General features: G+C 48.4%; 1 protein-coding gene across 1 annotated transcript in view; it reads right to left on the bottom strand.

Moving 5' to 3' along the window:
• The window catches only part of Cela1 (chymotrypsin-like elastase family, member 1), a 16,651-nt gene extending 10,248 nt beyond the window's left edge, over window positions 1-6,403 (bottom strand). The window contains exons 1-5 of the mRNA XM_013018685.1: window positions 6,305-6,403; window positions 5,626-5,708; window positions 3,382-3,482; window positions 1,548-1,673; window positions 247-383 (exon numbers count right to left, since the gene is read on the bottom strand). Of these exons, the coding sequence (XP_012874139.1) occupies window positions 247-383; window positions 1,548-1,673; window positions 3,382-3,482; window positions 5,626-5,708; window positions 6,305-6,344 (487 nt within the window). The 5' untranslated portion in view covers window positions 6,345-6,403. The remainder of the gene's footprint in view (window positions 1-246; window positions 384-1,547; window positions 1,674-3,381; window positions 3,483-5,625; window positions 5,709-6,304) is intronic.
• Between the last annotated feature and the right edge of the window lie 5,096 nt (window positions 6,404-11,499).

Raw genomic sequence — 11,499 nt, 5'->3', positions numbered from 1 at the left:
AGCGCCACTTCCAGCTTTTTTCTTTTTGCTTATGTGGTGCTGAGGAATCAAACCCAGGGCCTCTGGCATGCAAGGCAAGTGCTCTACCACTGAGCTATCTTCCCAGCCCCTGTCAGTTTATTTTATCTGTGGTTCCTTAGGTTGTTGGTATCTGGCTATAAGTACTTAGGATCATAGAAAAATATACCCTAAAAGATACTTAATCAAGATTCCAATGGTGGATGGCGTGAAATATACAAGACTTACTCCTGGTCCTGCCCCAGCCGGTAATGTAGCAGGGAGTGTTGTTAGGCAGGACAGTTCCTTCCTGGGGTAGAACACCCAGTTGGACGTAGCTATTGAGTGTTACACTCTGGGCCAGTCGAAGCAGGGCGATGTCATAGCTGCACGAGGAAAAGAGACAGCTCACTTGTGGTATCAGATCAGCACATGTGTGCATAGTCCTTTGTGCCCTCACAGAGTTGCAAACAAACCACTTTAACGGAGGGGGCCAACTTGCCAAATTCAACCATAGGACATTATATGTTTAACAGCGACATCTTTTGGTTGAATATTGGTATTGCAGCATAGTTGTGCTGTGCAATCCTCCCAAGTAGCTGGGATTATAGGTTTGAGCCCCTGACACCTAGCTTTACAGTGCTTCTGTGTTTGTTTGTCCCGAGACTTGAACTCAGGGCCTGGTTACTGTCCCTGAGCTTCTTTTGCTCAAGGCTAGCACTCTACCACCTGAGCCACAAAACCACTTCTGGCCTTTTCTGTTTATGTGGTACTGAGGAATCAAACCCAGGGCTTCATGCATGCTAGGCAAGCACTCTACCACGAAGCCACATTCCCAGCCCTACAGCGCTTGTGTGTAAGAGTCACTTTAAGAATAGCTTTGGGGTATAGCTTAGTGCAAGAACATTTGCTTTAGTATGTGTGAGATCCTGAGTCTGATCTCCAACAACAAGAAAAACAAAAACAAAAATAAATAAAATAAAGAGATTTCCTTTTTCTGATGGGATTTGTTCCATAAAACAAATAAGAAATATTATTAAGCTTGACACCAGTGGTTCACCCCTGAGATACTATCTATTCAGGAGGCTGAGATCTGAGGATCACGGTTTGAAGCCAGCTGGGGCGGGAAACTGTGAGACTCTTATCTCCAATTAACTATTAAAAAGACTGAAGTGGATTTGTGGCTCAAGTAGTAGAGTGCTAATCTTAAGTAAAAAAGCTCAGGGACAGTGCCTAGGCTCTGAGTACAAGCCCCAGGACTGACACAACAGCACAAAACAAAAGAACACAAGACACCTCTATCCCCAAACTACAAAGAGGCTTCCGTGATGCACACCTGTTCACCTCAAACAAATCCTAAGCATCTTCAGACATTCTCCTTCTGTGGCTCCCTGCATGAGCCAGTGCCCTGGCTCAGGCTCACACACCAAGTGTCAGACAGTGCAATCTCTAGTCCTCTGGGAACATATGTGAAGGAAGCCAAGACTCAGCCTACTGGGCCAGGCAGCCATTGCCCTCCCAGCCCAGGGCCAGCCCGGCCCGGTCCCTACCCGGCAGCCACGTTGTTGCTGTTCCACTTTTCATGCACCACGATCTTCTGCACACTTAAGTACTGCTCGGTACCGTCGTTCTGATACAGGTTGTGGTCTCCCACAACCACGCGGAAGGTCAGGGCTCTGCAGGGAGGGAAAAGAGCTCAGAGGAGGGTCCCCTTGGAGAAAAGTTAGAAAGCCATTTTATGTCTTATCTTTAGGATAGGAACTCATCTTGCTCGGGCGGAGGAGGAAGAAAGACCCTTGCAGATAAGAAGGAAACAAATGCTCTCATTCCTTAATTTACTAACGTGTTGTACCACAGTTTATGAAGCTAACACGACAAGGCTGAATATCTCAGAATTGGGGTGGGGGGGGAGGAGGGAGGTGGGCACGAATAATGGCATTCAGCTACAGAGGGACTTTTAGGGAAATAGAAACTTCTAGGCTAATCATCTGGGAAAAAAAATGTTTGTTTTGTTTTTGACACGGGATTTCATGATGTAGCCCGGGCTGGCTCAAATTCTATGTCCTCCTGTTTTAGCCTCTAATGCTGGGATTATAAGTATCTGCCATCATGCCCAATACTGGGACTTGAACTAAGGTTCTAGGTGCTACCCTTAGCTTTGTCCCTCAAGGATGGCACTCTACCACTTGAGCCACAGCTCCACTTCTGTTTTCTTTTTGGTCATTAATTGGAGATAAGAGTCTCCTGGATATTCTTGCCTAGGCTGGTTTCAAACTGTGATCCTCAGATCTCAGCCTCCTGAGAGTAGTTAGGATTATAGGCACAAGCCATGGATACCCAGCTTAGACAAGTGCCTCTTGAAGTGTGGCCCCAAGGCCAACATTGTTAGCATGGATCACCTGAAAACTTGCTAGAAATGAAATCATCACCCGGGACCTTCCCAATCAGAAACACCGCTGGGCGGATCCATGCCTTTCATGTTCTCCTGAGTCATGCTCAGATTTGAGAACTGCTTATTACAAATGTGAAAAAAAAAATCTAGTTAGCAGTCCTGTATTGACTGTTTAAATATTTATTCAGTCCTCACAACAACTCTATCAAGTTGGTATTGTAGAGATAAGAGACTGGTAGAGTAGAGAAGCTAAGGAAATGTACCAAGGTTACAGAGCTGGAAAATGGTGCAATTGCAACAGGGGCTTAAATGCTGCTTTTGTTGAGGAGTGTGGAATCCTTGCTTGGCCTCACAAACGAGCTGCAAGCAGGATACTAGCTAAGCATCCCAGCCTCCGCCATTTTGTATCCATTTCTTTTTCCTGAGCCATTCTCTCTTGCAGTCCCTTTACAGGCATCTTGGAAGCCAAGTAGGAGCAAACAGGAGGCCAAACCATGTGCCAGGCATCAAGGGCTCTCTTATACTAAGGCCCAACTCAACCAATCCGTAGACAATGGAGTACTCTACTACATTGGACCACCATGAACATGTCTGTGACTGAAACCATTTAACTCTACATCTCCCTTCTTGTCTATTAAACCAATAGCTCACGTCTATATTCCAAAGATGTCTAGAGTGCTGTCTTCCCATACAATACATTTATTGTGCCACACAATCAATCTGCCTTTGCATTTGACCTCTAGGGGTGAGGAGCTGGACAGGTACAATTCCTGGGGTTTGGGTCTGAGATTTAAAACTCCAGTTTCAGCAGATTTGAACCCAAGCTTGCCTAACTGAAAAACTTGTACTTTTCTCTTGCCTATCCAACCTCGCTTAGCCCCCAAATACAAATGGGTTGGGCAGTGGTTCCCCAGTCAACCCTTTGAAAGCTTTGTCCTGAGAAGCCAAAGACCAGTGTGCCCGTCCGCTCCCAGGGGAAAGGCTGCGCCCACCTGTCCACGCAGTGCGCAGCCGTCATCACCCAGTTCCGTCTGACGAGGGTCCCCCCGCATGTGTGATGCCACTGCCCTCCTGACAAATACTGGAGGGAAATCTACATAGGAAGGAAGAAAAGAGGGACAGGTTGGTGCTTCCCAAAAGGCTTTACCCTCCCCCATACAACACACCGCCTCCTTAAATTCCTGACATCCTTCAACACATTCCCCCTGGTTCTGGGTCACTTATAGCATAAAATAGTGGCTTTCTTTTCTTCTGCCAGTTGCTCAGGGCTGGTTGGTAGAGGCTACCACATTGCTGGGAATAGGCGTGGAGATGCCTCTGGGGCCAGCTGGAAAGGATGCTCCATTGTTTGGGGTGTTTGCTGTGTCTCCCATGGGGGAGAAAGCACCCACAGGGCCTCAGACAGCCTTACTCCAGGTTGTGGCCATGAGCCTCTGTTCCCTCTCCGAAAGAAAATGTAGCCAAGGCGTTTCTCCTTCAGCCAAGCCCATAGGCTTAAGACTCCAGAGCTCTCCCTTTGATATTTTTATGAAATACCGTCTCCCATGTGTGGAGTTCTTAGAAATGCAATGGGAAGTCGGACACCAGTAGCGCATGCCTGTAATCCTAGCTACTCAGGAGGCTGAGATCTGAAGATTGATATACAAAGCCAACCAGGGCAGAAAAATTTGCGAGACTTTTATCTCCAGTGGACTAGCAAAGAAGTTGGAACCAAAGGGCTGAGAAGGTGGCTCAGTGGTAGAGCGCTTGCCTTGCATGCTCAAGGCCCTGGGTTCTATTCCTCAGCTCCACATAAACAAAAAGAAAAAAGCCGGAAGTGGCGCTGTGGCTCAAGTGGTAGAGCACTAGCCTTGAGCTGAAGAGCTGAGGGACAGTGCCCAGGCCCAGAGTTCAGGCCCCACGACCGGACCCAAAAAAAAAAGAAGTTGGAACTGGAGGAATGGTTCAAGTGGTAGAGTGCTAGCTGTGAGCAAAACAGCCGAGTGAGAGTGTGAGGAGACCCCGGGTTCAAGCTCCAGTACTGACAAAAAGAAAATAAAGTCCAATTGTTTCAGTGTTACTGGTTCATGTTTTTTTATATTACACAATAGCTCTGTTCCCAAAAATTAGGCCTCAAAACTATTATACACTGAATGTAATTAAGTTGCAGGTATTTCTGTCCAAGTGTTCACCAATTGATTGCCAGTTTTATACATTAGACTTGCTTAAATTAGGGCGCAGCTGCTCTGTGACAAACAAGGAAACTCTTTAACCAAATAAGCAACATGCTGGGCCATGTGGGTTGGTGTAAATGGGGTTGGGTGACACACCGTGCGGAGAAATGAGTGCATGTGTGTCTCTAGGTATGTAGAGCTCACTGCCAGTGGCTCACACCTGCAAGCCTAGCTATTTAGGAGGTTGAGATCCAGAGGATTGAAGTCTGAGGCCAGACTGAGCAGAAAAGTCTGAAATTCCATCTCCCAAAGCAATCAGCAAAAAACTGGGCTGGAGACTTGTTTCAAGTGGGGAGAATGACAGACAAGCAAGCTGAGCAAACATACTCTCAAGAGTTCAAACCCCAGGACCTATGGGAAAAAACTATGTGGAGCTGGATGTGTAGGTCTGGCACACAGTCTTGTGAGTTTTTTGTACGTAGTGTCCCTGGGTGTATAAAGTAGTTGATGAGTTGAGCATGTCGCTCAGTAACACAGCATTTGCCTAGCATGTAGAAGGCTTTGGGTTCACAGTCCCAGCACCACTAAAAAGAAAATGGAGTTTGGTTGGGATGTATACCTGGGAGAACATGCTTGGTGTATAAACTCCCCACCTTCCAAGCCTTCTGCAACACCTGACCTGCTCTCAGCGGTCTTTAAAATCCAACAGGAGCTGGGGGCCAGTGGCTCACCCCTCCCCAGCTACTCAGGAGGCTGAAATCTGAGGATCATGGGTCCAAGACAGCCTGGGCAGCAAAATCTGGGAGACTCTAATCTCTAATTAACCACCAGAAAAAAAAAAGCCAAAAATGGTGCTGTGGCTCAAGTGGTAGAGTGCTAGCCTTGAACAACAGAAACTCAAGGACAGCACCCAAACCCTAACTTCAAGCCCCACTACCAGCACACATCCATACACAAAAATCTAGCAATTGATGAATGGCCTGTTGACACACTCGCATACACACACACACACACACACACACACACACACACACACACACCCCCCCCATACTGGAAAAATCCTGGCTGTGAAGGAACACTCACCTGAGAGGGCCAGGAATTCCTTTGGGCCTCAGTCCCTCCAACTACGCGTGCGTTGGTTTCTGGAACATCCTGGGTGCTGTGTCCTTTGTGGCAGAAGAGACATGAGTGATGACTAAGCATGGGGTCAGCGGGGGTGGGGGCAGGGAGGGGCCCTGGCTTTGATGGGGGGTTAGCCTTGTCTGCAAATTCACAGCTCTTCCCTGACAACCCTGCCCGCCCTCCCCCTCCCACCCCCCTCCCCCTTCTCCAAGCCCCTTTGGAAATCAGCAGCCAGGCCAGTGCCTTCTGCAGCTCTCCACAATCAAGCAGCCCAGGGCCACACAGGGCCCATGAGGCCATAGCTTTTGCCTTAGGTCTCGCTTGGGGCTTGAGAGAATCCTCTCACTAGGTTTTGGCAGAGATTTTCCCCAGGGCCAGGTGTTGGCTGACCATCGCCTCCTGTCCAGGCACCGGAGGGGATGCCCAGGCTCCCCCCTGCAAGGGCCACTTTCTGCTTGGTGGCTCAGGGGACCTGAGGTCCAGAAGGCCCTTGCCTGGCCCACCAAGGGCCCTGGTTCCCTTCCTGCCTTGCTGTCCAAGAGAGGAAAGGCAGAGCATCCCACCTGGGCTTAGGGAAGGCTTTCCCTGCTCTCCCTCCAATCGCCCTTCCCTCAGCCCTCGGGCAGAGTGATCCACTTACCATAAAGGACCAAGGTGGCAAAGAGCAGGACACGGAGCATGGTGTTGGCTAAGAGACCACTGTCCCCTGCCGGGAAGCAGGCCCTCTTTATCCACCTCTTATCAGCAGCCTTGCTGACCGCCTTCCTGCCAGCTGGCAGAGCTGTGAGGGAAGGCAGAAAAACTCACAGGTGCCATGGAAATACAAAGGAAAAAGATTTCTTAGGCAAGTCAACTCATTTATCTGTTGTTCAAAGACAGATCAAGGTTGGAGCTCAGTTAATCATCTGGCTTTAGTTGAAAAGCATCCAAAATAAAAAAGTCTTTTGCAGAACTCAAATGAAGAGCCTAGAACTGTTTTTATTCCCCCCTTCAGAGTGCATCCCTTATTGTCCTACCTTCATTGTCCCTCTGCATTCGGTGGCGGGGACCTGCTCTACATACTAGGGGGTGAAGGCAGCCGATGGAGAGGCGGGGAGAGGGGAGAGGGATAGGAGGAGGGGAGCAGGCCTGGTGGCTTTTAACTTTGTACACAGGGAGACAGACTGGCACCCAGCATGCAGAACAGGGCAGGGCAGACTCTGAAATACAAAGTCGGAAGGAGATCTCCCAAGCAGGGGAAAGTGAGGCAGGATGGGGAGCGAGTCTGAGGGCTGTGAGGGTGAAGGGCTGGGCCCTGCAGGAGGTAAAGGGCCCTCGCTTGGTCAAGAGGAGAAAGGAGGGAGAGGAAGTGTGCCTTGGGGTGGGCACAAAATGATCAGAACCACTGCAGGCACCAGGGCTGCGGTGGAGGCAAAGAGTAGGAGCTTTTCAGTCATGGGGCTTAAGCTCAGGTTCTGGGCCCTGCCTCTGAACTCTTTTGCTCAAGGATAGTGCTCTACCGCTTGAGCTGCAGGACAACTTCTGGCTTCCTCGTACTTAATTGGAGATAAGAGTCTCCCAGACTTTCCTGCCTGGGCTGGCTTCAAACCATGATCGTCAGATCTCAGCCTCCTGATAGCTAGGATTACAGGTGTGAGCCACCAGCGCCCGGCTAGAAGCTATTATTTTTTAATTTAAAATTTTTGTTTATGTTTCCTGAGACAGCATCTTATGTTAACCCAGTCTGGTCTCCCCCACTTGCCCCCCATCCTCCTCAGTCTCCCAAGAACTGGGATTACAGGCATGTGCTAATGCTGTTGTGGTCGGCTTTAATGCAGAGCTTATTTTGGGAAGGGAGAAGCCTAGAAGCCTCCAGCGAAGCAAGCACATCTCCTGACTCATCTATGGTTTCTGTGGCCCTTAGATTTGAGATTCTAGACTTTCTTCCTGCATGGCTGGGAGAGACAGGGAAAGGGTGTTTGAAGGAATCTGCACAGTATTTACCTTTCAGGTCCCTTGAGCTGTTTGGAGTAGTTTTGCTTTGATGTTCAGGTTGCTGGAGGGTAGCCCTGACACAGCCCAGACCTGAGAAAAGAGGGTGGAGCTGGGCTGGTCTCTCTCTCACCTCTCTGCTTCTCTGAAGAGAAAGAGACCCTGCCTAAGGTCTTAGGGCAGGGACTTATCCACACAAACTCAAGCTGTGTTTGCTTAAAAACCAAAACTTTAGGCTGGGTGCAGTGACTCAGGCCTGTAATCCTAGCTACTTGGAGGCTGAGATCTGGAAGCTGTGCAGAGCCAGACCCAGGAGCTTGTGAAGTCTTTATGGCAACCAATAAAAGCTGGGCTCCATGGAGTATACATCTCATCCCACCTGATAAATAGGAGGATCGTGGTCCAGGCTAGCCTAAGCAAAACGTGAGACTCTATTTGAAAAATAACTAAGTAAAAAAAGGGGCTGGGAGAATGGCCTGAGTGGTAAGAATGCCTGCTTTGCTAGCAAGAGGCCCTGAATTCAAATCTTAGTACCTACCTCCCCCACCAAGAATCAGACTTAAATGAATTGATATGAAAAGACAGTTACACAGAGTGTGGTATACATCTGTATACTCATAGAAAAAAGTATAGGAGTGTTTCGATATCAAACTGTCAACAGTTATTCTAGAGAAGAACTCTGTAGGGAAAGGACACTATGAATTCCTTTCCTTTTTCAGGAGTGGGGAATGGTTCTGGGATTTGAACTCAGAGCCTCATGCTTGCTAGGCTGATGCTTTGTTACTGAGCCACTCCAACACATAGCTTTTGTAATTAAAAATAATAAATCCGGATTCGGAATGTGGCTTGGTGGTAGAATGCTTGCTTAGCATGCAAGAAGCCCTGAGTTCAATTCCTCAGTACCGCATAAACAGAAAAGTCCAGAAGTAGTGCTGTGGCTCAAGTAGTAGAGTGCTAACCTTGAGCAAAAGAACCTCAAGGACAGTGCCCAGGCCATGAGTTCATGCTCCAGGACTGGAAAACAACACCAACAATAATAATTTCTAAGATAGCTGTTTGGGCAATCGTCTAATACTCTTCAAATGGGAGACTGAAGTCAGATGGATCAGCACTTTAGTGCCAAGATGTCAGAAAAGTGTTTCCTAGGGCTAGCTGCAGGTTTTCTGAGGTGGTGGCCCTAGGTTAGCTTTGAGACTGTCAGGAGGAAGAGTACAGGTGTGAGCTAGGCCATGCCAGCTACAGGTAAAGGGAAGGATGAAGAGCTAGTGTTTCTTAGCTGCTGCTGTCTTTCTCTTCCTCCTCCTCCTCCTCCCCCCCCTCCTCCTCCTCCTTTTCCTTCTTCTTTATCTTCTTTTAGTGCTGCACCTTGGCTTAAACTCAAGGCCTTGCAGCCTCATTGTGCTTTTCGATCATTGGTACTACTACCCCTTGAGCCATACTTCCGGAAAAGCATTTTGCTAGTTAATTGAAAATAGTCTGAGGCCCACGGTCCTCAGATCTCAGACTTTTGGGTAGCTAGAATTACAGGTGAGAGCCACGTTCTTACTACCGCAGTCATTGCCCTTTCCTCCCCTGTGCTCCTCTTGCCCCTCTCCTGGGCCCACTCTGGGGGGGGGGGAGGGGGCGGGATGTGGTCCTGCCATGCCCCAGGCTCCCTAAGCATGGTCATTATCAGCTGCTAGCTCCTGGAAGATGCCATGTTATTTGAGGACAGGTGGGAGGAGGCGTGTTGGTACTGAAATAGGTTGCCTTGGCTGGAAACCATATGAATGGGCTGGGCATTGTTGGGTGCTGCTATCCACAATACAATGATTTCTGCCTGACAGATGTCTAGGTGTTTAATGCCACCAATGGGCTCAAGGTGAGGGGTCATGACTTCTCACAGCTGGCCTGATTTATTCATGTGACACTCAAATCCCTTCTGCACCGGGCACCCACCTGCTCCTCCATAGGGCTGATGCCAGCAGGTATGGTGCCCAGCCCAGAATACTTCAAAGGGCCCATAAACTAAGATGGTTTACTTTCTCTTGAGTTTAGAAGAAATTACAATCTGTATATTCACCTTTAGAATGATGTAGTCATCTATTGTATGGCTACATAAATTACATATAAATTATAGTTAGTTGTGTGTTTGTGTGTGTGTGTTTGGTGCTGGTCCTAGAGCCTGAACTTAGAACCTGGGTATTGTCCCTGTGTTTCTTTTGCTTAAGTCTAGCACTCTACCACTTCTGGCTTTTTGCTTGTTAGAGATAAGCATCTCAAGGACTTTCCTGTCTGGGATGGCTTAGAACCACATCTTATCTCAGTGTCCTCAGTGGCTAGGATTACAGGTATGCGCCTTGGAGCATGGCTATTATTAGTTTATTTTAATGAAACAAGAGTACTATGAAGACCAAAGTGTCTAGGGTTCACCAAAGTCCAAATGTGGCCTTTGGAACTAGACATGTGGAATGCCTCACATACACAAAGCCCTCATTTCCATTCCTAGCACAGCATCAGAGTTCTTGTGCTGGGCAGGTATGGTGGTGCATATCTGTATCTCAGTACTGGGAAGGCTGAGACAAGAGGGTCTTCAGTTTGAGGACATTCTAAGTAACATAGCAAGATACAGTCTCAAAAAACAAAACAGCCAGGTGCCAGTGGCTCATTCCTGTAAGTGTAGCTGCTCAGGAGGCTGAGATCTCAGGATCAGGGTTTGAAGCCAGCCTGAGCAAGAAAGTACAGCAGACTCCAACTAATTAATCAATCAATTAATTAACTAGCATACAAGCCAGAGGTAGAGATGTGGCTCAAGTGGTAGAGCACTAACCCTGAGTGGAAAAAGTTTAGGGACAGCACCCAGGCTAGCCCCAGAGCCAGCACAAACAATAACCCAAAACAGGAAAACAAATGACTAAACGCAACCAATGGCCTTCATCTTCCAGCTCTTATGCCTATTGCTCCCTCACCCTGCTGTCCTCTTGGTTTTCTAGACCTGCTTCTGCCTTTGTTCCCTAGAGGCTCTTGTACATTCCAGACGGTGCTAGAGTCCTTCCCACGTCAGGACTTGTCCTTTGATGGTTTTCGTCACTCTTAGCTCACCTAGCACATTTCTGGACATTGTCTGGCCTGTCACAGCTTGTTTTCATTTCAAGTGGGACTTCTGGTGGAAGGACCTCATCTTCCATGGCCTGGTGCTTGACTCCAGTGCACGGGGCTCCGTGTGAGGCCACAGGAGGTTTGGGGAGAAGAGACATGGTTGTGACCAAGCTTTTCAGCTCAGAGACAACACAGGGAAGGCAGAACTCAGCCCAACTTCCTCTACCATTGCCATAAAACCTTTATTTCCACGCCCAATTCCTTTCCCTTTCACCACCTCAGATCCGGATCTGGTTGGGTCATTTCAGAATGTCTCTTTTTCTGGAAAGCTTCCAGGGGCAAAGGGGCCTCTGCAGTGTTGGGTTCCAGGGAAGAGCTGTGGTTCCATGGCACCATCTTGTGGCTACAGCCTGCTATTGCATCCAGAAAAGCCTTCCACCCCAAAGCAGCCAGCCCTGTGTGGGTGGGTGGGGTCTAACTAGTTCTGGACCTCTTAGCACATGCTCCTGCTTTCTCAGACTTGCCGGGATTCTACACAGCCTGAACTGGGATCTAGCCTCTGGGCTGCCAATACCTTATTGGGCCCATGACTGGGTGGTGCTGGGTGAATTCATTGGTCTGGCTTTAGTTTCAGAATATGAAATGAAAGGGCTGGACTAAAGTACAGTTTCAAACCAGGCTTAGCAGACCTTCTTGAACTCCCTGGATCTCCCATGCCACTATGCTTTTTAATCTAGCTTAAAAGGACCTGGGATGGAAACTTGAAAACAAACAAAAAACAAAATC

This window comes from Dipodomys ordii, unplaced genomic scaffold (genome assembly GCF_000151885.1).
Source record: "Dipodomys ordii isolate 6190 unplaced genomic scaffold, Dord_2.0 Scaffold42, whole genome shotgun sequence".
Classification (NCBI taxonomy): Eukaryota; Metazoa; Chordata; class Mammalia; order Rodentia; family Heteromyidae; genus Dipodomys; species Dipodomys ordii.
This window is presented reverse-complemented; position numbering and strand designations above follow the sequence as displayed.